General features: G+C 44.1%; 1 protein-coding gene across 5 annotated transcripts in view; it reads left to right on the top strand.

The window, feature by feature from the left end:
• atxn2l (ataxin 2-like) overlaps positions 1–26556 on the top strand; it is a 46792-nt gene that overhangs the window by 16605 nt on the left and 3631 nt on the right. For 4 of the 5 annotated variants that reach the window (XM_060901816.1, XM_060901815.1, XM_060901818.1 and 1 more), the window contains 17 exons: positions 4187–4361; positions 4459–4580; positions 7969–8060; positions 9004–9222; positions 9321–9685; positions 9790–9873; positions 9989–10120; positions 10203–10340; positions 10418–10479; positions 14858–15225; positions 17384–17453; positions 17575–17724; positions 19551–19614; positions 22331–22491; positions 22624–22756; positions 23996–24105; positions 24248–24430. In XM_060901816.1, the coding sequence (XP_060757799.1) occupies positions 4187–4361; positions 4459–4580; positions 7969–8060; positions 9004–9222; positions 9321–9685; positions 9790–9873; positions 9989–10120; positions 10203–10340; positions 10418–10479; positions 14858–15225; positions 17384–17453; positions 17575–17724; positions 19551–19614; positions 22331–22491; positions 22624–22756; positions 23996–24105; positions 24248–24430 (2628 nt within the window). The remainder of the gene's footprint in view (positions 1–4186; positions 4362–4458; positions 4581–7968; positions 8061–9003; positions 9223–9320; positions 9686–9789; positions 9874–9988; positions 10121–10202; positions 10341–10417; positions 10480–14857; positions 15226–17383; positions 17454–17574; positions 17725–19550; positions 19615–22330; positions 22492–22623; positions 22757–23995; positions 24106–24247; positions 24431–26556) is intronic. The other variant, XM_060901817.1, reaches the window with a different exon arrangement.

Raw genomic sequence — 26556 nt, 5'->3', positions numbered from 1 at the left:
ATTAATGTACATGAAAGAAAAAGGCTTAAAAGTTATAACTTGTTTTAGTGAAAATAAGTACAGTACTAAAATGCACTAGAATGCAGGGTTTTGCGTGTTATTAAAATTTTTTTGACTTTCAAAAGTTCAGGATTTTTTTTTTTCTTTGCTCCACTTTCATCTCTAATACCCTGTCCACACTAGGGATTTTGTACCGATACGAAACTACTTTCGTACCGCAACACCTGTCTGCACTAGCAACTATACCGGTACTGTAGCGGTATAACTGTATCGGTATGAAACCCACAAATGTATGGGTTTCGTACCGATACAGTATCGTTACTGTAGCGCTTCGCTGTAGTGTGGACGGATGAAGCGGCTCTGTATCGATACAAACATAATGCGCAAAGTCACACACCTCAATCGATGTTTTCGCTGAATAAAATAGTGAAGAACGGAGATTCGTTTGTTTCTTTCTCAACTGCCTCGCGCGTTTTATACGATTCGACTGAATAAATGATCACCAGAAATACAGACTGTACATTGACAACAAAAAGCCCACACACGTTGTTTCATCCTACGGAAGCCACGAGAGGCCCTTCATATAATCCTTTTTTTAATTCACCTTGTTATCCCGAGATAACGACATAATTAATTCAGGATCTCGAGAAAACAACACAACTAATTCAAGATCTCGAGAAAACAAAACCGTTATTTCGAGATCTTGAGAAAACAAAAGAATTGTTCCGTGATCTCGAGTAAATAAAACCGTTATTTCATGATCTCGAGTAAACAGCTGAGAAATGGTTCATTCAGGTGCGCCAAGAGACTTGTGATATGCTGACTTTGGGGCTATTTCTCATTCTGTATAGACGCAACTTTGGTCATTAGAATGTCTGGAATAATCGATCACCTAATAAGGCAATATTTTGATCAGGGGTTGACGCAGGGAGAGATTGCATTAAGTCTTTTAATAAGGGATAATTTCAAAATTAGTCCGCGGCACCTCCGCAGAAGACTGGCCCGGCTTCGTCTCTACCGACGGAGATACAGTGATCCAGCTGAGATCATGAAATAATTGTTTTGTTTTCTCGAGATCACGGAATAATTGTTTTGTTTTCTTGAGATCTCGAAATAACGGATGCCATATATTCTCGGAAGGAAGTTACTTGGTAACCACGGAAACATTTCGCGCACGCGCATTTCAACTACCGTGAAAGAAAACCGCAAACATTTCTCGCTAGTGTGGACAGATGCACTAAAGTGTACCGGTATACTTTATATCGATACAGTTATACCACTATCGTACCGGTATAAGTGTGAACACAGCATAATTGTGCCTTCAGAGCACTTACTTTTTTTTTTTTTTTAAATTAATCCCCTGCCATGAAGGTGCAGGGGGATATGGGAATGGAGTCTGTCCGTCCGTTTCAATCTGGACAAGTTTTCTCAGAAGCTACATCAATGAAACTTTGCGTGCTCATATTACTGAAAAAAGCTGGGTAGCATTTTATGAAGGTGTCCTAGCACTTGCGGCATCAAAAGTCAATATTAAAGCAATGGGCTTATAAGGGCGTAAGTGTTAAGAGGTCTTCGTAAAATGCTGGTGGCGGGCGATAGTGATGACCATGTCTTCGTGCGTTTTTTTTTTTTTTTTTTTTTAACAACAATTTCCTCCACATTGGAGCGTGATGCAAGTGCCCCCCCGGTTTCCAGAGCTTTCTTCACTGCCGGTAGCTCAAACAATGCTTTGCGATAGGAAATGTGTGTGTACTTTGACATGCAAGCCAAAAACTGCAAACTGACTGGCTGTTGTCGAATTTATTTCTGCTGTGTGATGCACTGTTTTGATTTATCCATATCGAATAAACGTGTCCAAAGCTTATCATTATCAACATACATTTTATCATGATCCCGTTTCATTTCAAGACCGTTTGATCACCCAGCCCTAATGGAAATGAACAGCTTATACGTTCTGTTACTTGTAGCGTGCACTTTTTTTTTTTTTTTATATATAAAGGGGTACCAAATATATACAGTTGCTGATGTGACAAAGTAACGTATTCTATCAAATTTATATACTAGAAAACAACGAAATATCTTGGTAATTGTAAATATAATAGTCGGTACGCTAAACGGCACAAGAGTCGCCATTTTTAAAAGACCGTGACGTCAGCCCTACCCACTGCACTAGGAGAGAAGCGTGTAATCATGGCGTCGGGCGCATCAAGTGAAAGCGACAGCTCTGTCGAATCATACGAAGAGATCCCGCAAGACACACTGCAAGCAGGCTATGGCTTAGAAGGGTACCAGTTTGAACCAGTTTGTGTAGCCTATCACTTACAATTCATCCTACTTTCCGATTCACACGTGCTAGTCCCAACCTCAATGAGCCAACACAACTGGGCACATACATATGTCATGAGTGTTACGCAGAGAAAATGAACGTGCATTCTGATTGGATAAAATTAATATCATGGCGGGCTGTTCAAACTGTGGAAATAGTTTGCTCGAGCTACTTTCAAAACACTATAACTTTCCAACCTTAGAACAAAAAACTTTTGTAAGTCTTGAATAAGGTTCGTTAATGTGTGTTTTATTGTTATATTTACTCTATATATTGCCCTCTGTTCCCCTTTAAATTAGAAAATTGATGTACAAGTGAAAATAAATGGTCATGAAGGAACATTTTTCATAATGTTCAGATCATGGGATTATAACTGTTTTTGATTATGTGCTTGCTTATTCAGGGCTTTGAACCGGTTCAAGAAACGAAAACCGGGAACTTTTTCTATTTCACATGGAACAGAAACGAAACCAGAAACTTTATTATTTTTTATGTTCCGGAACAGAAACGCTTATTAAAAATAATGGTAACCGGTTAATACCGGTTTTTATTTCGTTCCTCAAAGTTTCTGTAGCCTACAAATAGTCATTCTTCTCCTGCGCAAGTTTCTATGACCCGCTGGGGTTCACTTCCTGTGTGACGTTCACTGATTGAATGGAGAGAGCGGGAAGGTGGACTACTAGTGAGTAAGTGCATTACTGAATGTCTGAGCAAAGAAGAGCCTGAACGATGCAACCTCCCTATTGGCTGTTTGTAAAAATGTATCAGTTGTTGCCCTTCCCACGGGAATCATTGTGGGCTCGAGAGACGAGACCTGACGAGTTAGTTCGTTGGTAGCAGAACAAAGTGTCTGGACACAAATCGGGTTTTCAGAAAAGGAAAGAAAATAAACGGAGGGTCGAAAATACAAAAAAGGAGGCAGAAAATGCAAAACGAGTTTTAAGGTAGGACAAATGGTTACTTTTCTGAGGCAGCCCGCCGTGGCTGCAGGCTTTCAGTTGTCATTGAATGGTTACTTTTCTGAGGCAGCCCGCCGTGGCTGCCTGCAGGCTTATTTATTATAGCCCATTTAGTTAAAATAGTTGATATAAAATGTTTATAGTTATAGTTATGTGATGGTTGTCCTGATTTAGACTGTTTTTTTGGGGGGGGGTTGCGCGATGTTGCACCCGGGTCCAGATTAGGGCAGAACCGGCCCTGGCTACATTTCAGGTGTAGTTTGTTTTATGTATCTATGTACTTGCATAGATGTGTACTTGGTCTTCCAATATGGCGCCTAACAAAATCTCGCGGCGCGGTGATGTCATGCGGTAGCCCTCTATAGGGCCTGACTAGCCTGTGGTAACACACTAAACGAATTATCTTTCATTTTTGGCACTTTTTCTGTTTGTGTAGATGGGAAGACATACTGAGAATCCAAATCGCCAACATTTGAAATAATAATTGTTTTGAATTATTTCTTGTCTTATTTAATGAAGGTTGTAATAGAATTAGCCTACATTTGGCTTAAGCTGGATGAGACAGAGACATAATTTTATAGCCATTTGTTAAACCGCTGACAGGGAACGTAATTAACCGTTCCGGGAACGAAATTTTTTTGTTCTAACCGGTTCGGGAACGTCTATTTAATGGTGGAACCCAAAACCGGAAACGTTAAAATTCCGTTTCTGTTCGGAACGAACCAATAGGAAAAAAATTCCGGTTCAAAGCCCTGTGCTTATTTAAATACATTAATGTCGCAACAGTAAAATAAATCTGGCAAGCCTTAGTCAAGATGTTCTGATGGCAGCCTATATTTACTTTGAAGCTTTGTTTTGTAACCCTGTTTATTTAAACTTGATTTAAATTGATTTTCCGCAGTGCGAGCTGGCGGTGGACGCCGTGCACAAACTAAGGACTGAAGACGGGGATGGTTGTGGAGGCGGTACGTCCGCACACCCCAGGAGAGAGGAGATCACAGACACCATGATCTTTAGCCCCAGTGACTTGATCACCATGACCTGCAGAGACGTGGATCTCAACTATGCTACACGAGGTATGTATGCGTGCACTTTTAACCTCTGGAGTGTTGCAAGTAATGCCTCTTTTAATATTGATCTGATCTGATTACGTTTGTCTTTGTATGTTTGTAGACACCTTTACAGACTCGGCGATCAGCTCATCCAGAGTAAACGGTGATCACCGAGAGAAGGTGCTGCAGAGGTGGGATGGTGGAGACAGCAACGGAGAGAACTACGATCTAGATACAGATGCAGTGAGTTGAAGAATAACATGCACGCTGAAATATCACCCGCACTGTGAAAGGAAAGCATAGAGAGCTGTAGAACAACCTGAGTTATGCTCCTGTCAATGAAGGAACTTCTAGTACAGCTTATAGGCCCGTCTGGAGTGACGTCTCGGAGCAAGTGAAAGGAATTTCTGATTTTATGGCGTTTGGTAGATGGTTTGCATTCATTTCGTTTATACAGCTGATGCTGACCCTGAACTAGAGGATAATTGGGCAGATTTGGGGTCTGATTCACCCCTCCTGACAATCGTAGGGGCGTTCCTGTTTAGAGACCAGTCTGGACCGATTATCTGACCAAACGATCCTGTCATGTGAAGGGTTTACGGACATAATTTTAATGTTACCAACTGGATCAGAGTGTCCCTGATTTCAAATCAAACCAGATGTTGCATACTTGTGGATGAAATGTATAAAAATGACGACATTTCTAATGATCACAGGTATCACTTTTCCCTCCACTTGTCTCAGGGATGAGAATTATCCGCGGAATTCCGAGTTTTTCCCACTGAAAATGTCATTTTTGTGAAACATGTAACTCCGTTGAGAAAATTTCGGGGGGTCGGTGCGAGGCGAGGCCAGGGTTCCTGTGGGTCCTTAAAAAGTCTTAAATACAACTTTCGGTTTTCAAGGCCTAAAAACGTCTTAAATTGTTTGGAATGACTGGAATTTTCGAAAGGGAGGTATTAAATTTAATATTGGACCGAACGAGTGAAATGTCTCCATCCGGTTTGGGGTATTTTTTTTTTTAACTGTAATTTTAAAAGTGACCAGCGCACCTTTTGGGGGCAGCATTAGTTCTGTGCGTCTTCTATGCATTCTGTAGATCAAGAACTAACGTTAGGAGGTTGCTGGAGGCGGTGTGGTGCGGTGCGGTGGTTGTCAAGAGTGAGAGATGCGCGGGTAGCTTACGTGGGCGCTAGAAAGCGTTGATAATTATGGGAAGCTGTCTGTTTAACGACAAGTGGTTGGGGGATGACAAACACCCCCAAAATAAGGAGAAGAATCGTTTGCGATTAAAAAGCGCTGGATCGCACAAATGTGTTTAAAGACGGTACCGCAGCGCTGGGGACACGCCCACTGGGAAACTGTTTTTTCACGGACACGAGGCACGCGTGTTAGAGGTCAAGCACTCCGGAGTGAAACGCAGGGGGGTTCGCGCATGCGCACGAGTCAGGTGGAAAATGGGGCTTATAGGAAATAATAATAATGATGATTAGCATAATTTTTTTACATAATTAACGTTTGTTTATTGTACCAAGTTTAATATAAATATATAAACAACCTTTATTTCAAAACTCAATTAAAAAGAACTCCAGAAAATACAATAATTCTAAATATAGTACAATATAAATAATTTGTACAAAAGTTTTTTTAGTTTTATTACTTATCGTCTACAACAGTGCTTTTAATATAATAATAATAATAAGATTAATAACCACTAATAATAATTAGTAGTAATAGTAATTATTATTGATTATTAATCATTACTACTTATGAATTAGTGATTAATAAGTACTAGGGATTATTAAATGTTATAAAAGTAAGTTTATAAACGTTTTAAACCATCATTGAATTTAAAAACATTCATATATAATATGAATGTGGGAAAGTTGGCAGACATTTCAGAGGTTTTTTTTAAATGTCCCATTCTCATCCCTGTTGTCTATAAATAACAATGTGAGCTTGTACCAGTAGCTTCCATTAGCCCCATTTGAGACTAATGGGATAATTTGAGACAATAAAATCTTATTTCCAGCTTGTGCTGCAAAATATATTAGATCATCCTTATTCTGTCTTCTAAGCCATGAGTTCATCCACAGTCGCTGTCTCCCCCTCCCGGTATTTTGCACACACTCGTGCAACAAGCTGATGACAATGGTCCGTTCTACTCTGGAGTTATGTTTGATTTATGCAAGTTTAGTCCCTAGACTCGCCACTCTGAAATCGTTTAGTATCAGCGCCAAGCGTGTGGTCCTGCGTCTTGACTGAATCGTCTGGTGTGTGCATTCTTGCGATTAAAATTGGTTAAATCTCATCTCGCGGGTAAATTCAGGAGCAAGATCAGTGTAATTCTCCTATTTTATATCAAACTTTGATCAAATATCTGTCACATTCTGCATTCTCTGCAATTTTTTTACCTTGCGCAATACCAGAAAAATTCAGTCGAAATCAAGCCATTTGAGGCGAATTGGTCCGCCTCTGAAAAAACTTGGCATTTGGATTTCCCGGCAAACATTGATTTTCGTGACGTCGCGTGCGGGACGCCTCCTTCTGAATCCTACGTCAGCGCTGGTTTGTTTATGAGAAAACGACCTGGTGGTTTTCTGCAAATTTCTTCAACGTTATCGCGTAATTATTAAAATGGTTAACAGATGTATCGTAGGAGGGTGTAGCAACACCAATCATAATGGGATTAGTACTCATCGTTTTCCAAAAGACGGGACAATGAGAGAGAAATGGGAGCGCTTGGTGTACACAGGCTGTGCACTGAAACCGTGCAAAGCTCGCGCAGCCTGCTGGTGCTTCCGCAGGTAACGTCACGAATCTGGCTCCAGACTCCCTTGGGATTTTTCCAGACGTGTTTTATTTTATTTTTTTCTGCTGTAGACAGATGGCCTTGTGCAAAATTACCCTTCTGGATGAGTGTGTAAAGGGACATCTCATCTCGTTATCTCTAGCCGCTTTATCCTGTTCTACAGGGTTGCAGGCAAGCTGGAGCCTATCCCAGCTGACTACAGGCGAAAGGCGGGGTACACCCTGGACAAGTCGCCGGGTCATCACAGGGCTGACACATAGACACAGACAACCAGTCACACTCACATTCACACCTACGGTCAATTTAGAGTCAGCAGTTAACCTAACCTGCATGTCTTTGGACTGTGGGGGAAACCGGAGCACCCGGAGGAAACCCACGCGGACACGGGGAGAACATTCAAACTCCACACAGAAAGGCCCCGTCGGCCACTGGGCTCGAACCCAGGACCTTCTTGCTGTGAGGCGACAGCGCTAACCACTACACCACCGTGCCGCCCCTGGAAAGGGACATACTTTCATATTTAAAAAAAACGAAATTGGTCCAGAATATGCGCTTTAAGATTTGAGAATCCTCTGTTGTGCCCCAGGCCTGAGCAGATGATGGTTAAGGGCTTTGCTCAAGGTTCCAGCAGTGGCAGCTTGGCTGTGCTGGGATTTGAACTCATGACCTTCCGATCAGAAGATCAGTACCACTGAGCTACCACTCGCTAATGAGATGTACGTGTTGAATCTGTGAATGGGTTTAACGCTTTCCTTTTTTTGGCTTCTCTCTCTCTCTCTCTCTCTCTCTCTCTCTCTCTCTCTCTCTCTCTCTGATTAGTCTAATGGTTGGGATGCCAGTGAGATGTTCCGCTTCAATGAAGAAACCTATGGGGTGAAGTCCACCTACGACTCAAGCCTCTCAATGTACACGTGAGTTTGCTCTAACATGCAGAGCTGAAAGATGACATTTGTTCTTCTCTCTTATGGCCCTTTTCCACTACCCTTTTTTGGCTCACTTCAGCCCGACACGGCTCGCGTTTCGACTACCTCAGAGCAGCACGACTCAGCTCGCTTCAGCCCTGCTCAGCACCCAAAACTCGCACGGTTTTGGAGTGGGGCTGAAGCGAGCCGAGCCGAGCCGAGTGGGGCTAGGGGCGTGAGCAGACACTCCCCTGTGCACTGATTGGTGAGGAGGAGTGTCCTCACATGCCCACACACGCCCCGCGAGCACGCTGGGATCTGTAAACACCATAAACCCGGAAGAATAATAATTACGAATTACGAGAATTTCTGAAGCCTTATGCGCCTCGCCTCATCTATACGCTCTTGCCAGTATCTGTTGGCGTTGTCGGTAACAACAAGCCACAGCACCAAGACCAGCAACACTAACGACTCCATGTCCTCCATGTTTATTGTTTACTATCCGGGTCGTGAGACTACCACTTAAAAGGTCACTGATGTCACTGTTTGCGCTGCCTAACGACATCACGTGACGTCCACCCACTTTCGCTATCTCCACCTAATGTGTCCACCCACTTCCAGCCAGCACGGTTCAGCGCGGTTGTAGTCGAAATGCAACTCCAACAGCCCCGCTCAGCACGGCACGGCTCAGCCCGACTCAGCCGCGTTGGTAGTGGAAAAGCGGCATTAGTCTGAACTTGCGCAAACAGTTTAAACCTGATCCACAGAAGATGGTTTGGGTTGTTTTGAGATTCTGTATCTTGGTAGGATGGGTATATAGAAGAGGTGAACTGGCGGTATATTTTAAGCCAATGAGAATTAAAGCGCCAGATCGTGTCTTATGTCATGTTTACACAAACTTTGTACCTGGAATATTGATCACTGTTTGTTTTTCTCAATCTCCGTCTTTTAGCGTTCCCCTAGAGCGAGGTAGCTCTGAGGGTTTCCGACAGCGAGAGGCACGAGCTGCACGACTGGCCAGTGAGATTGAGGCCAGCGCACAGTACCGCCACAGAGTGGCGCTGGAGAACGATGAAGGGAGGAGCGAAGAGGACAAGTACAGCGCCGTAGTGCGGGATGGCGACAGAGAGAGGGGTAGAGACAGCCCCGGCTTCTCCAGCTCTGGAAGCCGGTCAGTATGGCATTTCATATCAGTGTTTGGTTCCTGATGGATGTGCTTTGTGTTCGTTTTTATATACGTTTTCTTCCTTCATTGTTGATCATGCTTAGGGAGGGCAAATACATTCCCTTACCACAAAGAGCGAGAGAGCGAGAAATTGGTGCATCCAGAGGTGACCGAGAAAGAGGCGGACCCTCCTCCGCACTTCCTAATCGAACAAACAGACCTGCCCCCTCAAGCTCGTCCCCCAGGCCGCCTCTCCCCTCTGGTAGTGGTCAGCCCACTCCACCTTCTGATAGGAACAGTCCGTTGTCAATCAGAGGTGGATATTCTCCCCACCAAGCACAGTGTAGCCCACCTGCTCAATCCCGGCCCTTAGAGGCGGGCCACGCCAGTCCTCCTGCCCCACACATGCTTCCCCATTCTCTTTCACACCCTCAGTCTCTCTCTGACTCTGCACGACCTGTTAATGGAGGTAAGGTGTCTGATTATTTCGTGACCGTTATAATGCCTGTGATGATTATTCTTAGAATATGGCGTTTTTGCATTTTATTTCTTTCTTTTTGTTTACTGTAATAGTGTCCTCGAGAACATCTCCCAAATCTCAAAGGCCTGCACAACCCAGAAGCTTGCGCACCTCCAACTCTCACTCTTCACCTACAGGTGAACCCACTGTTACACTTTAAATCTCCTAAATAATTTCTTTTACAGTACACGCACTAACAAATAATTGTCATTATGTACCTCTCCTTTCACTTTTTTCTTTTCAACACTCCAGTCTCGCATTCCCCCAAACCTGATGCACCCAACCAGGACTCCCCTCTGACTGCTCCTTCCTACCTGGACACCTCTTCAGTTACCATGGTGACCCCAAAGCCCTCCGGCCCCACCCCAACCTTCCCTGTAGATGGTGAGCAGCATTAATCCTCCACAGTCTTCGGTCATTAATATAATTCATAGCAAAAAGTAATTTTTCCTGATTGTATGTCAAGTTTTCTCTCCGTTTCTGTGTTCTGTTCATTTATTTTCATTTTTTCTTTTCGTTCAACTTTTTGTGTCAGTGAATGAGATCTTATCCAAGGAGAGGACAGAGAGCCCTGTCAGTCCTCAGGAAGGCAAGGGCAGTAAAGGTATTTTTTTAAAGTATTTATGTTGCAGCATGCTAGTTTTATTTTTGCCTAACTGAATACCATGTTTTGATTTCCAGCTGCTTCACTTCAGCAAAGGTCACAGATAGAGGAACTTCGCAAATTTGGGAAGGAGTTCAGAGTAAGTGTAATATGATCATTCCATTTACTTTATTTACCATTGCAGGGCTTGAGATTAACTTTTAAACCCGCTTACCCTAGAGGGTAAGTGGGGGTAAATTTCCACTAGCCCCCTATTTAGCAAATACAGCTTTTTTTTTTTTTTTTTTTTTTAGGAAAACCATAGAATAGTTGTGAATTGCAACATACAATGAAGATCACACATTGAGTTGAAGTTTGGTTATTGATTACTTTTTACTTGTAACGGGCAATAACACTTTTATCCAAAATAGTTTTTCCCGTCTTAGTCGATTTATTTCCATTTCACACGCTTGCGGCTGTTGTAAAGTTCAGTGCGTTTGTGTAGAACTCTCTCAGACTGTAGGTTCGTTACTCAATGTAGAAATCATAAAATAGAAATCTATAACACAGTTTGTATGAAGAAAACAATAGGGTGCCAAGACTTTTGAACAGTAGTGTTTGAGGAAATATAATATATAAAATTTATTTTGTGATATCCACCTCTAGGTTTAAAAAAAAAAAACGCACTGCGCATGACAGACAGGATAATGTTTGAGTTTAAAATTGTTTAGTGTGTAGGTTGTGGGTGTTTTTTTTATACAGACCTGGCAACCTGTAACTGAATCAGTACAGCCAGCCTATCAGGACACAGCGCGATTTTTTTTTTTTTTTTAAATAAACCTAGAGGGTGGCACGGTGGTGTAGTGGTTAGCGCTGTCGCCTCACAGCAAGAAGGTCCGGGTTCAAGCCCCGTGGCCGGCGAGGGCCTTTCTGTGTGGAGTTTGCACGTTCTCCCCGTGTCCGCGTGGGTTTCCTCCGGGTGCTCTGGTTTCCCCCACAGTCCAAAGACATGCAGGTTAGGTTAACTGGTGACTCTAAGGCCCTGTCCACACGGCAATGGATTCGGGTGAATCTGATAAAATTGTTTATCATTTCGGCCTGGCGTCCACACGGCACCAGCGTTTTGGGTGCCCCAAAACGAAATCTTTTGAGAGCGGGTTCCAGAGTGGAAAAATCTGGCAACGGCGCTGTTGCGAAGTCGTCTGGATGAGTAGAACGGATTTGTTTACGATGACGTCACAACCACATGACAATCCCGCCAGCAAAAATAGGGGAAAAAAGGAGCGATCTCACCTCTTCAGATGTTGGTTTAAGTCCAACAATACCATTCCTCAAAAAGGGTGTAGAAGAACAAAGTAATCCATCAACGTGTAGCATTCAATTTATTCCGGACCATTAAAGAATTCTGGAGGATCTCAGAATGTTGGCGTACCGGCTTCCATCTACCCCCATTCATTCCTCTTTCTCCATCTACCCCCATTCATTCCTCTTTCCGCGTCTCCATTCAGAAAACGAGCACGTGATTTAAAGGGACTAAAGCCATAGGACAGGGAGTGAGAAGGTGTGCGCGTGTGACAGTGACCGGGAAGAACCTAGGCTCATGCTCGCCCTGAATTTCTCTTAAAGTAAAGGCAGAAGAACGTTCAGCGCCTGGCCAGGCTTTCTATGTATTAATTTACATAGACGTTTTAATATGAAATATAAATGCGTCTTAGACGATAGATACTATTTTACGCTACTGATTAATAATCAAAACTTTGTGGCTAATGCTACAGAAGAAGGGGTTTATGCGCATGCGTCTACTTCTATTGTTCTGGTGTCTCCGATGGGACCGTCTTACGGCGCACGTAGAGGTGTGACATGTGTATTGCATCGTTTTCAGCAAGCGTTGCGTTGCCATATGAACCTGATGTTTTACTGATCCGTTGCCCATGTGGACGCAATATTTAAGAAAAAAAAATAAAAATCTTGTTGCCGTTGTCATGTGGATGTAGCCTAAATTGACCGTAGGTGTGAATGTGAGTGTGAATGGTTGTCTGTTACCCCTTTTCCACCAAATCAGTTCCAGGGCTGGTTCGGGGCCGGTGCTGGTTCACAACTCGTTCAACTTGCGAGCCAGCTGAGAACCAGTTTGCTTTTCCATTGCTCGCAGTGCTAAGCGGAGCCACGTCATTACGTCGCTGTATACGTCAGTTACGCCGCTGTATACGTCAGTTACGTCTCTACGTTTACATAAACCTTGGCGCGAATATCAAAGCAAAAACAACACGGAAGAAGCAGCAGCAACAACAACAATAATAATGGATGACTTCGCGTTTGTACAGCTGCTGCTTCTCGTCGCTTAAAAATGGCGATCTTTCGCGGTCTTATTGTTGTTGGTCTTAACAACTCCGCTCCCCCGCTGACGTAAGCGGTTCTTTCCTCTGGCCCAGCAGAGAGTTGGTGCTAGCCTGGAACCGGTTTTTCTGGCCCCAGAGCCAGTTCTTTGTCAGTGGAAACAGAAAACCTGGTTCCAAACTAAGCACTGGCCCCGAACCAGCCCTGGAACTGCTTTGGTGGAAAGGGGCATGTGTCTATTGGCCCTTTTCCACTACCCTTTTTCAGCTCACTTCAGCCCGACACGGCTCGCGTTTCGACTACCAAAAACCAGCACGACTCAGCTCGTTTCAGCCCTGCTTAGCCCCTAAAACTCGCACGGTTTTGGAGTGGGGCTGAAGCGAGCCAAGCCGTGCCGAGTGAGGCTGGGGGCGTGAGCAGACACTCCCCTGTGCACTGATTGGTGAGGAGGAGTGTCCTCACATGCCCACACACGCCCCGCGAGCGCGCTGGGATCTGTAAACACCGCAAACCCGGAAGAAGAATAATTACGAGAATTTCTGAAGCCTTATGCGCCTCGCCTCATCTATACGCTCTTGCCAGTATCTGTTGGCGTTGTCGGTGACAACAAGCCACAGCACCAAGACCAGCAACACTAACGACTCCATGTCCTCCATGTTTATTGTTTACTATTCGGGTCGTTAGACTACCGCTTAAAAGCTCACTGATGTCACTGTTTGTGCTGCTTAACAACACGTGACGTCCACCCACTTTCGCTAACTCCACCCAATGTGTCCAGCCACTTCCAGCCAGCACGGTTCAGCGCGGTTGTAGTCGAAATGCAACTCCAACAGCCCCGCTCAGCTCGACTCAGCACGGCTCAGCGCGGCACGGCTCAGCCCAACTCAGCCGCGTTTGTAGTGGAAAAGCGGCATATGTGTCAGCCCTGTGATGACCTGGCGACTTGTCCAGGGTGTACCCCGCCTTTCACCCGTAGTCAGCTGGGATAGGCTCCAGCTTGCCTGCGACCCTGTAGAACAGGATAAAGCGGCTAGAGATAATGAGATGAAATAAACCTAGAGGTGGATAATATAACAAAAAAAAAGATACATAAATATTTTGCACAGGATGGTGTTTCTCTGATAACAGAAACAAAGCTCCAGCTCTCTCTGTTCTGTTCTTTCAGGTTTTATTTAACATGTCACTCCTTGTTGTTTTTTTTTTTTTTTTTTTTTTTTAATGCTGGAGTTGTTTGAAACCAATCTGGGTTTTCTGTGTCGAATAAGGAAGTGGCGTCACCTTTAAGAAAATCTTTCATGAAGGAGCTAACTCGGAATGCAAGCGGAAAAAAAAAAAATAAAACGAGATTCTTAAGCAAACTTTTCCATCCTCACTTCTGACTTTGTTTTTATAAAATACATTTTAAATACAATTGTGAATTTCTCATCTCATTATTTCTAGCCGCTTTATCCTGTTCTCCAGGGTCGCAGGCAAGCTGGAGCCTATCCCAGCTGACTACGGGCGAAAGGCGGGGTACACCCTCTCTGGAGTTTTCAGGCTGAGCTCCTCTCCTTGTATTCTTTAACCACTCATTTCCTCGTTGTTCTTGAAGCATTTGCTTCAATTTGTTAACATTTTCCTTGATAGTGGCAAGACAGTAATGCCTTTTATCTGTTTCTCTGTTTGAATCAAGCAAAAACAGCGCAAAAATGAACCATATTGAAAACAGATTAAGCCTTGCTTGCATGAAAGACGGTGTCTGTCTGACCCCAGCTGTAATTATCCCGTGATGCGTGACGTCATGCACAAGGGGTCTATAAACAGTACACGTACCACACTACAACAGCGGGGGGTATATAAAATAACTTTCAAAGCAGTAAATGAAACCGAGACTAAGAAAACAGCCAAGATATAATGGCGGATACGTAGCGAGGGACGCTTTTAGGAACTGAAATAAGATCAAGAAGCCTAATTTTTGTGGTGCTAGTTTGTAATATATGCTCATTCCAACTTGCCCGGTCAGGCACGTCGGGGACACATCCCACTTGCCCAAAATGCACGTTTCACTTGTCCCAGGCAATCAGGCAGTCCTTAATGTCGAGCCCTGTCATTGCATGTTTTAGTTCTTGAGCATTTAAAGTTAGTTTGTTTTGTTTGTTTGTTTGTTTGTTTGTTTGTTTGTTTGAATTTTAACTAACACTTTCCTGGTCTTCCTGCCTCAGCTTCACTCTAGCTCCTCATCCTCCAGTCCCAATACTTCAGCTACACCCAGTGATCCTGCTCAGCCAAGCCCTACCCAAAGCACACAGACAGACTCCACCCCCTCCACAGAGCCCAACACGGTATCCCCTACAACTCCAACACAGGAACTTCCATCAGATGACGCGGGCAGAGAAACGAGTGCTGAGGGTCCAGCAGCAGCCACCCCACCATCTGTCACACCCACTGTCACACCTTCTGCCACACCTGGTGGTGTTTCCCAACCCTCTGGTCCAGATGGACAAACGGCAGTGCCGCCCCAGCCTGCAAGGACACCAGGCAGGGAGGACGGCAGACCTGAGGCTGCAGACAGAGCGGAGGGTGTAGCTGAGTGAGTACGGGGTGGAGAAGATGTAAAAGAACGTTTTATTTTTTTCGCGGTCCAAATCCTGCGCTCTGATTGGCTGGTGAGCAGGTCCGTATCCTACGGTACGGACCCTGGTTACGGACCTCTGGCGACTCGCTCATTCACAACAACAACAAACGTAGTAGCATTTTTTTTGTCAACATTTATCTTTTTTAATAAGATTTATTTATAAGATTATCAAAAATCTTATAAATTTTTGCCAGCATTTCTCAGGAGAATAGCATTAATTTTACAGCATGGAAGGTGATAACGACAGTGTTCACAGCGAAAGCGAGTTTTACTACCCTGAGGAAGAAGAAATAAAATATAACATTTCAGGAGAAAGCTAAAAACTGTAATTTGCCAACACCGAGCAAAAACATGGCTGAATCCTGAATGACTCCTATTTGTGTAAATCGGGGACTACATAGGCGGCAAAATGTAGTTTTTTTCCTGCCATGGAAGTGCACTTGTATACCGAGGAGGAAGCCATTTGCATTACAGCCGTGAATGAGGATTCAAAATAGCATTAATTTTACAGCATGGATAGCGATAATGACAGTGTTCACAGCGAAAGCGAGTTTTACTACCCTGAAGAAGACAAAATGAAGGAAAACATTTCAGGAGAAAGCTAAAAACCTCTAACTTGCTAACAGTTTGATCTCATTAGTTAATGAGACCCATTTTGGACCATGTTATCCTAATGCATAATATTACGTTAGGTAAAAACTTTAAACCAGTACAATGTCTTCTTCAAAGTTTCACCAAATGGCTTTATTTATGCAATATAAAGGTCATAATACTGTATAACGTTGGTCGAGCAAAAACACCGAGTTTTTTCCTGCCATGGAAGTGCACTTGTATAATAATAAAATAATAAGTTCAACTTGTATAGCGCCTTTCAAGAAACCCAAGGACGCTTTACAATTATAGACACAGAAAAAAATAACAATAAAAAATAATAAATAAATAAAAAGTCCACCAAGTAGGGGTCAGGATGTAATTCCAGTGGTGTAGCAGCCACAGTCCCACCAAAAGGCGCATGAAAACGAGTCCCACATCTCCAGCACAGCCGCCGTGACGCCGTTCGCCACATCGCTCAAACACCACGCCGTGGATCCACAAAGCGAGCAGAGAAGCTCCGCCACGCAGAGCGCTGGTGTGTCCCAAACCGCCTGCACAGCCGCCGCGACACCACCGAGCAACATCGCTCGGAACATCACGCCAAGCATTAAAGCGCAGAGCGCTGGACAACCACGAATGTTAAATGAGCAGCGAGCTCACTGCAGTCCACAGCTGGGAGCGCAGGCATCACCCACAGCGAACCAAGGCCTGGAGGGAACCAACGCCCAAAACTGGGTCCGGAGCTACACCACAACCGGCGGACAAAACACTCAAACATACATCAAACTACACAAACACAGAAAAAAAAATAAAATGAAAATTGAAAAAGAAAGAAAATAAAATTTAAAAAAAAGCTCTGGTGAGAAGTGGTAGCCAGAATGCGCACGACGTACTCTCAACCGGAAACCAAAAAAAAATTTCCGAGGAGGAAGCAATTTGCATTACAGCCGTGAATGAGGATTCAAAATGGCGGCTCGGCTCGGTTTTCCCTTTCGGGCGCTCTCGTTTTCTGTTAGAATTTGGTAAAGAAAAAAATAAATATATTATTTACCAGCTTAAGGTCGGTCCGTATGATGAAATACCGTGACCTCGGCCTTGAATACTGACCTCGACCCAGAGGGCCTCGCTCAGTACTTTCAAGACCTCGGTCACGGTATTTCACGATATGGACCTCCCAGCTGGTAAATAACACACATTTATGCTTCCGTTGGTGCTCATGTGTCTTGTCTGAAACGAACCCTGTTTTAAGAGTTTTGGTTACACTGAGCAGACGGGTGGATGAAGTTTGTCTAAGTTCGTCACGCTTCTTTAAAATAGTGAAAACAGGCTTCATTGTTACTGTATCAAAACGTTTTAATCCCAACAAATAAGTGTAACTACTGTCTCTTCTCTTTAGGCTTGTTTTCTGTTGTTCGTGTTTACAGATTACGTTTTACTTACGGCATCCTTTATTTTACCAGCATAGCCACCATTTATTTTTATTTTTTTAAAACACCATTTCCTCTTTTGTCCCATACAGTCAAGTGAAGAAGTCCACACTAAATCCCAATGCCAAAGAGTTCAATCCTGCCAAGGCCCCTCTCACTATGGTGAGTGCTCCGGCCTTCATGCTTTCTTATAGTGTGTCTCGCTCTCACAAACACGTGCATTCAGCAACTTTTCACTTTGTTGTACATACTATAGCGTACACGCATTGTGTTTGGTGTTCAGGTGAAGCCTTCTGCGACCCCCACGACTCCACGACCCACGCCTCCAAGTCCCTCAGTGGTGCTCCAGCCTCCTGCAGGACAAGGAGCCATCTACAGCCCTCCGTATCTGAGCTACGTCTCAACAATACCCTTACAGGGCCACTCTGTGCAGGTACACACACTGTTCTTTTCTGGGTTTTATCCCCCGCTGGCTGAAAGACCCAAAGGGGATTATGTTGTGGTGATTTCCGTCTGTCCGTCCGTCCAGCCCGGAAAGGGTGCTCAGCTTCTGAAATTAACTCCTCTCACAATTTTTGGAGGAATTTCACGAAACTTGGCAGGATTCTTTGTTATATGTTGGTAATATGCATATTGTAATTTTGTTAAATTTGGTCACATTTTATCAGAGTTACAGCCCTTGATTAACAAAATTTATACTTTGGCAGTTTCATGAGTGTGTTTCCTTCTGAAGTCAACTCCTCTCACAACTGTTGGAGGAATTTAATGAAACTTGACGAGGCATTATGTGTCAGTAGTATGCATATTGTTTTGTTCAATTCGGTCGCATTTTACCAGAGTTGTGGCTCTTGATTAACAACCTTGTACTTTGACAATTTCATGAAGGTGTGCTCGCCTTCTGACATCAACTCCTCTCACGATTTTTGGACGAATTTCTCGAAGGTCAGCAAAAGGCCTTGTTATATGACGGTAATACGCAGATTGCGATTTAATTTCGTTTGTGAAAATTTTACCAGAGTTTTGACCCTTGATTAAATAACTTTGACACTTTCATGAGGGTGTACGTTCTTCTGAAATCAACTCCTCTCACAATTTGTGGAGGAATTTCACCAAACTTGGCAGAAGGCTTTGTTATATGACCGTTATACGCATATTGAAATTTTGTTTAATTTGGGCAAATTTTACCAGAGTTAAGCCCTTGATTATTAACAAACTTGTACTTTGGCAGTTTCAACAAGGTGTGCTTGCTTTCTGAAATCAACTTCCCTCACGATTTTTATTATCCCCCGCTGGCTGAAAGGCCCCTATCTCGTGGTGATGTCCGTCCGTCCGTCCGTCCCGGGAAGGGTACTCACTTTCTGAAATCAACTCCTCTCACAAATTTTGGAGGAATTCCACGAAACTTGACAATTCTTTGTTCATGGATGTAAACGGCACGCCTTTTGGCGGATGCCGCCTTTTTCACGGCTGTCTGGGGGACTTGAGTGAATCGCGCAGATCCGAGGTTTTTTTTGGGGGGGGGGGGGCGTTGGAGTGTCTGATTATAATTTCATCAAAGTAAATTCTGTATTAAAATTACTAAATAAGCAAATGCCGTTACGGTCCATGAAACATAGGAAGTGTAAGTATGAGAAGCAAACAGTAAATCAGAAAGCTGCGCACGTAAAGCCAATTACGTAACTTGCGTTGGACTGATGGAAATCCTTGCGCGTGCAGTGAAGTGCAGCCAGCAGCAGATAATGGCGCGCAGCCAATTGGCTTTACGTGCGCAGCTTTCTGATTTACTGTTTGCTTCTCATACTTATACTTCCTATGTTTCATGGACTGTAACGGCATTTGCTTATTTAGTAATTTTAATACAGAATTTACTTTGGTGAAATTATAATCAGACACTCCAACGCCCCCCCCCCCCCCCCCCCCAAAAAAACCCTCATCAGATCTGCACGATTCACACAAGTCCCCCAGACAGCCGTGAAAAAGGCAGCATCCGCCAAAAGGCGCGCCGTTTGCATCCATGTTTGTTATATGTCAGTAATACACACATTGCAGTTTCGTTCAATTCAGTCACATTTTCCCAGAGTTATGGCACAGTTGCCAGCGGGGGCTATTGTGCTCTCTGAGCACTCTTGTCTGTACTTGCAGCTAATTTAAATCCATTTGTGTAACTTGTTCTTATCAGGCAGTAAGGGCTTTTGTGAAGAGGTTTTGATGTGTGAGTCACCGACTGAGAGATGTTTTGTTTTGATCTGTCTTTACCAGGCCCCTCAAATGTACCAGTATGCCGTGTCTACCGTGAGCCAGGGAAAGTACCCCAGAACTAAAGGTATTTTTGAGACGTATCAGTTTACCACCCAAAACTATGCCGATCTCTAAGGTCCCAGTAATTTAAACAGGTTTCTCTGTACAAAGTGTTGCACTATTTTCTTTTCCTTTATCCACCCTAGCAAATGCCTGCCTGCATAAAAATGCTACAGTAAACTTGTGTCCATTAATGACTATGTTTAGTTCTCTATATTAAGTCTGTTGTAGCTGCAGACTCAACTTTAAGTAGGTGGCATTTGGAAAAGAGTTGTAGGCAGACCCAAAGCCACTGTGATGTGAAAAAAGGTGGCGGGGGGGTCTGGGGGTCCTCCCCAGACAATTCTCAAAATAAAGATGTAAAATAGTGTGTTCTGAATGATCCAGAATTTACATTTTACATCTCGGAGAAAATAAAATAATGTTCTTGATCTCATGATTTAGGTGGGTAATATGTGAAAAATATAAAATGAATGAAAAGTAAAGCCTCTCTGATGATTTTCAGGCCAATTTGACCTATTTTCAAGTTTTATAGGTCAATCACGAGTCAGTTTGTAGTATATGTGGAATTGCTCGCTACCTGTATGATATCCTGTAGGGGAGAGCAGGGAGACTTGGGACAAGTTTTCAGCTTTTATAGATTGTGTAAAATTCTTTGCAGGTAACATCACGTTCATATTGCATTAGAGAGGATTTACTATACCTTCTTAGCACAACAGTAGTTTCTCAGCTTGTCACGTATACTGGCCTTCAGGTGTTGTTTTTTTGCAGGCTGACTTGTATGGAATCAATTTTGTGCCAAAATGTTCATACAATACTTTTGAAATATCAAACAAAAACGACAAATCAAAATACCAAAAAAAAAAAAGTCAATTTTTTTTTAGACTGGCAAACAAATTATTCGTGTAATCGTGCAAAATATCAGTCTATTACTCTTCAGAAACCTTTTATTTTTGTTCCGCGTCTTTCTCAGTTTTGTTTGACGTAATTTATTTTGGTTGCGATTCCAGCTTTCTCGTTTGCGCTCCCTGACTTTTTGCTTGCAGTTTTGACACAAACTTCACGTGTGGGTGGGCTGTCCAGGAATGCATTCCCATTGGCTAACTTGTGTTTGACTGACAGCTACGCTCAGTGATTCCCCCGGAGGCTGTTGCGGCCATTTCCGACTCGGATTTTGGCGGACTGTTTGACGAGTGACCGATCCATTGACGGTAAACAAGGATCGAGTGGACTTCAGTGGCGACTATGATATGATCCTTGTTTACCGTCAATGGATCGGTCTCTCGTCAAACAGTCCGCCAAAATCCGAGTAGGAAATGGCCGCAACAGCCTCCGGGGGAATGGCTGAGCATAGCTGTCAATCAAACACAAGTTAGCCAATGGGAATGCATTCCTGGACAGCCCACCCACACTTGAAGTTTGTGCCAAAACTGCAAGCAAAAAGTCAGGGAGCGCAAACGAGAAAGCTGGAATCGCAACCAAAATAAATTACGTCAAACAAAACTGAGAAAGACGCGGAACAAAAATAAAAGGTTTCTGAAGAGTAATAGACTGATATTTTGCACGATTACACGAATAATTTGTTTGCCAGTGTAAAAAAAAAATTGACTTTTTTTTTTGTATTTTGATTTGTCGTTTTTGTTTGATATTTCAAAAGTATTGTATGAACATTTTGGCACAAAATTGATTCCATAGACTTGGGACATAGTACAGAGATATGGAACAAAAATAAAATGCCTACGTGTAATGCTGACTGTGAGAGAGTTTTCTCTCAAGTCAGGAAGATACACACAGAGAGCAGAAAGAACCTGAATGCAGACACACTGACCTGGCCTACTGCAGTGTAAGATCAACACAGACACTTGCTGTGACATGCAGCCTAGTGAGGTATTGGTGCAGACTGCTAAAAAAGCTGTCATGGAGTACAATTCAGAACATTAGAGTGACACTTTGTGTTTTTGTCGAACATTGGAGCTTTGCATTCATTCTGAAGGTTTATTGTTATTAATATTGAATAAAAAGTAACTGGGATATATCATTGTTAATTATCATTCAAATTTTAGGTAAATTATTTTACTTTGCATCTTATAAGGATTTTATAAGGGAAATACGGATTTTGGAGGTTGGTTATACAGGTTTGGTTGACATGTATGTAGCTGTTCCTCCTTATCCCGTCTTCAACTAGTTCAGAATGCTGCAGCCCGCCTTCTAACCAGAACACGAAGCTGGGAGCATATTACACCTGTGCTTGTAGCCCTTCACTGGCTCCCTGTCCGTTATAGAATAAATTTCAAAATTCTTTTGTTTTCAAATCTTTACATGGTCTGGCTCCACTTTATATATCCAATCTTCTAAAGGTTCAGACAACATCTAGGGCATGTAGGTCAGCCGACCAACTCCGTCTTGTTATTCCTCGCTCTAGGCTAAAAAGCAGAGGTGACCGGGCCTTTGCAGTGAACGAGCTGCCACTGCACATACGCCTGGCTCCTTTCTTGGCTGTTTTTAAATCTCACCTAAAAACCCATTTTTATGCCCTGGCGTTCAATACAGCATGATTTGTGTATGTATGTGTATATTGTTACGCTCACTTTTTGTTGTCTTTTCTGTTGTCTATCAAGTCGTACTACCTTGCCTGTCCAGCACTTTGGTCTGCTGCTGTTGTTTTTAAAGTGCTTTATAAATAAATGTGACTTGACTTGACACAAAAAGCCCATGCCAATGAACGGCTCTTTCTCGATCAGGTTCCGTGGTCGCTCCTCGTCCAGACCACAACTCTTCGGCACCTCCTATGATCCAGGCAGCAGCGTCGGCAGCAGGTCCTCCGCTCGTGGCTTCTCCTTATCCTCAATCTTACCTGCAGTATAGCCAGGTCATCCCTGCCATGCCACACTATCCTGGACAGGTATACCAATTAATATTAATGTTCGTGCTCTGTTGATTTTACACAGAGCACTGTTGCATGAAATAAAATTTGTCCAAACCTGGTCATTTCTTGAAACGGATAAATCGTCTCCTCTCTTGTGTCTTTTGTTAGCCGGTGTATTCCATGCTGCAAGGTGGAGCGCGGATGCTGAGTTCAGGGGGACACCCTCAGACTCTTGGCCCTCCTGGTCCTCAATATCCTGGCCAAACTGAGGGACCCCCAGGAGCCCAGCAGGGCATGTATGGTACGTCCCACACAAATACCACACAGAGTGCACAGAGCACTTCCTAAATTTGCATGAAGTCTGTGTGTATGTACTGGAAAATTAGCGTTTATCAAATGCATGTATCCACAGCTGAAATCCCACACGTTTGGGCCTTGCTCTGTTTGTTTAAAGTCGAGCAAATTTACAAAATTAAACCCCTGTGGTAAATTGTGTGGTCTGATGAGCCATCTCGTAAAAACATCCCTGTACTTTTCCAGTAGGTCTGCTTTCCTTCCGCCATGGGTTTAGTGTGTTAAGATGCGTATGATGTGCTCGTTACTGATACAGCATATTGTTTCTGTACCCAGCAAAAGAGAAGAAGGAGAACACCTTTGTCACTGCACAAATGCATAACGAAATTTAGCTCATCATAGGAAAGCAAAGCCGCTGCGTACGTGAGCGGCGCCGCTCTTGAGCACTTCAGCCCAAGGCCGTCCCATATTACCCTTAACTGCATGTCTTTGGACTGCGGGGGAAGCCCATACAGACACGGGGAGAACATGCAAACTCCACACAGAAAGGCCCCCGTCAGCCTCTGGGCTCGAACCCAGGACCATCTTGCTGCGAGGCGACAGTGCTAACCACCAAATTTTTCTCGTTTCAGTCGGGCACCACCCAAACTGATCTCATCAGCTTTTCTTTGGCTAGTCAGACACAAGGTATGCCACCACTCTTGCTGGAGCAGTTGGGGGGTTAGGTGCCTTGCTCAAGGGTACTTCAGCCAGTCCTGCTGGTCCAGGGAATCAAACCAGTGACCTTTTGGTCCCAAAGCTGCTTCTCTAACCATTAGGCCAAGGCTTCCCCCAAAAGCTTTACGTTCTGTGGAATGATTGCTAAGATGTGCTATTTTGTACTGAATACATTGATTGATTTATTGATTTTATAGATTATCTCCAGTGTTTCCCCAAAGTTTACTGGTATGGGGCGGGGAAATGCTGGATGAGGATGGTCACCTGCAGGACCCCTCCCCGCAGCTCCTGTTACAGAGCATTTGGACCTGAACAAACCATTAAAGGAGTCATATTTAAGTCTTCACGGTTATTTTAGAACAAGAATTAAAGCAGTTTTTACAATACAACTGCGCACTCCGTTTTCGGACCTTAATACGTGTGTGTGTGGGGGGGGGAGTACCCCTCCCAATATAATGGTAGGGGAAATGTTGGTCTCTTAACTGGATGTGTAAATTGCTGACAAAATATCTTGCCATTTTGTTTCCAGCCCCCCAGTCATTCTCTCATCACTCAGGCTCCATGCATCCTCCGCAGCCGTCCACCACTCCTACTGGCAGCCAGCCGCCCCCTCAACACCCTGCCCCCAGCCCAGGACAGGTACTAACCCGCTACTAAACACACACCTTACAAAAATGGGGCCGTTTTAAGTAACCTAATTAAGTCTTACTTCATTTGGTCTGAATAATGAATACGATTGTTTGTTTTATCAAGATGTGTGTCTCTGTCTATCTCTTCTCAGTCTGGACAATCAGGTCCACAGCCACAGACCTTGTATCATTCAGCTCCTCTGTCAGCTCCCACTCCCCCTAATCTGCCCCCAGGCCACAGCTCTCCCCAGGCCTCATACCCTCTCCAGGGCTACAGCCTGCCAGGTCACCAGCCCCTACCCCACCCCTACTCATCCATTGGGCAGCTCACACAGGTATTGCATACACATGTGCACACAGCATGGAATCGGAATAGGGCGAACAGTACGCCCGAGTCATTTTGCATGACTTCACTGTAAAAGAGGAAGTTCACCGCCAGAAAAACAACAGTTTGGTTTGTTTCCAGCACCAAAGGGCTGTTTGGAACTGAGAATTGGTGACGTCACAGGCTTTGGGACAGCATCGCTGAAAGTGTTGAAATTGGGGAAATGAATATTGCATAGTTTAAGGCAGGAACATAAATTTTACAAGCAAAAAACCTAAATTTGAGCTCACTACTAATATTAAAACTAAAAGGATCTACACAGAGAGTCAAGATGGTTGAGTGCGAATGATTTAATGTATTTTTGAGATCATATGTTCATTTATTTATTTATTTATATACACATATATACACACACACACAATATGTAAATACAGTAGGCATCCTTCAGTCTTGAGAGACTATGGAGTTGCGCTCTGGGTGTTGATTCTGGTACAGCGCTGGGTGTGGCTGGGCAGGCTGATGCGGGAGTGACGTCTCTCCTGCACAGAGCACACATGAAGTCTGACGCTGATCTGTCAGACTGGGCTCTGGTTTTCCTTCTGTCTCTTTGTCTCTGATTCTTAGGCAAGCATCTTTTCAAATGTGGAGAGGCCTTTTTGGACAGTCTGTCTCCAGACTGATCGTTCTGAGGCTGCTGCTTCCCAGGTGTTTAGGTCGATGCCCAAGGCCTTGATGTCCCTCTTGTAGGTGTCCTTGTAACGCAGTTGTGGTCTGCTTATGGGGCATTTTTCCCTGCACTAACTCGCCATACAGGAGATCCTTGGGGATCCGACCATCGTCCATACGCACAACGTGGCCGAGCCAGCGCGTGCGTCTTTGCTTCAGCAGTGTGAACATGTTGGGGATTCTGGCTCTCTCTAGTACAGCACTGTTTGTGACTTTGTCCTGCCAGGTGATCTTCAAGATGTGTCCTAAACAGCGCATGTGGAAGGTGTTGAGTTTTCGCTCCTGCCATACATGCAGAGTCCAGGACTTGCTGCCATAAAGGAGGGTGCTCACAATGCGTGCACTGTAGATATGGATCTTGTTGTTCCATGCTCTCTTTGTCAGTCTGGACATGGTGGTAGCTGCCTTGCCAATCGGCTTGTTGAGCTCACTGTTAAGCGAGAGGGAGTCTGAGATCGTGGAGCCAAGGTAAGTAAAGTCATGGACAACTTCCAGTTCGTGATCAGAGATACTGATGGTGGGTGGCAGTTCAGCATCCTGAGCCACGACCTGAGTTTTCTTCAGTCTGATGGTGAGCCCGAAGTCTCGACAAACTTTGCTGTAGCGGTTCATAAGCTGCTGAAGTTCATCAGCTGAGTGGACAGTGACTGCTGCATCATCTACAAAGAGGAAGTCACGTAGGCATTTTAGCTGGACTTTGGTCAGTGCTCTTAGCCTGGACAGGTTGAAGAGCTTTCCATCTGATCTGGTCCGGAGGTAGCGGAACCAAAAGCATGCTTCAGCAGTACAGCGAAGAAGATCCCGAAAAGGGTGGGTGCACCCGCTGTTTCACGCCGCTCTGGATGTTAAAGGCATCTGAAGTTGAGCCGTCAAAGGCCACTGTACCCTTCATGTCTTCATGGAAAGACTTGATGATACTAAGCAGCCTGGGTGGACATCCAGTCTTGGGGAGGATCTTGACGAGGCCATCCCTGCTGACTAGGTCAAAAGCCTTCATGAGATCAATAACGGCTAGGAAGAGTGGCTGCCTTTGCTCTCTGTATTTCTCCTGCAACTTTCTGATGGAGATGATCATGTCAACGGTGGATCTGTTGGCTCGGAAACCACACTGATTCTGGGTGGGCTCTTTCTGCGAGGACTTGGAGCCTCTTCTGTACAACCCGAGCAAAGACCTTCCCGACGATGCTGAGAAGGGAGATACCGCGGTAGTTATTGCAGTCGTTCCTGTCACCTTTTGTTTTTGTACAGTGTGACAATGTTGGCATCCCTCATGTCTTGTGGAACAGCACCTTCTCTTCAACAAAGGCAGAGGATTTCACGCAGCTCACTAATGAGGGTTCCTTTGCAGCATTTCAAGATGTCAGCAGGTATTCCGTCATTCCCAGGAGCTTTGCGGTGGAGTCCAGGGTT

The sequence above is a fragment of the Neoarius graeffei genome, chromosome 20 (assembly GCF_027579695.1).
Source record: "Neoarius graeffei isolate fNeoGra1 chromosome 20, fNeoGra1.pri, whole genome shotgun sequence".
Taxonomy (NCBI): domain Eukaryota; kingdom Metazoa; phylum Chordata; class Actinopteri; order Siluriformes; family Ariidae; genus Neoarius; species Neoarius graeffei.
Note: the sequence above shows the minus strand (reverse complement) of the source record. Positions and strands in the feature narration are given on the sequence as shown.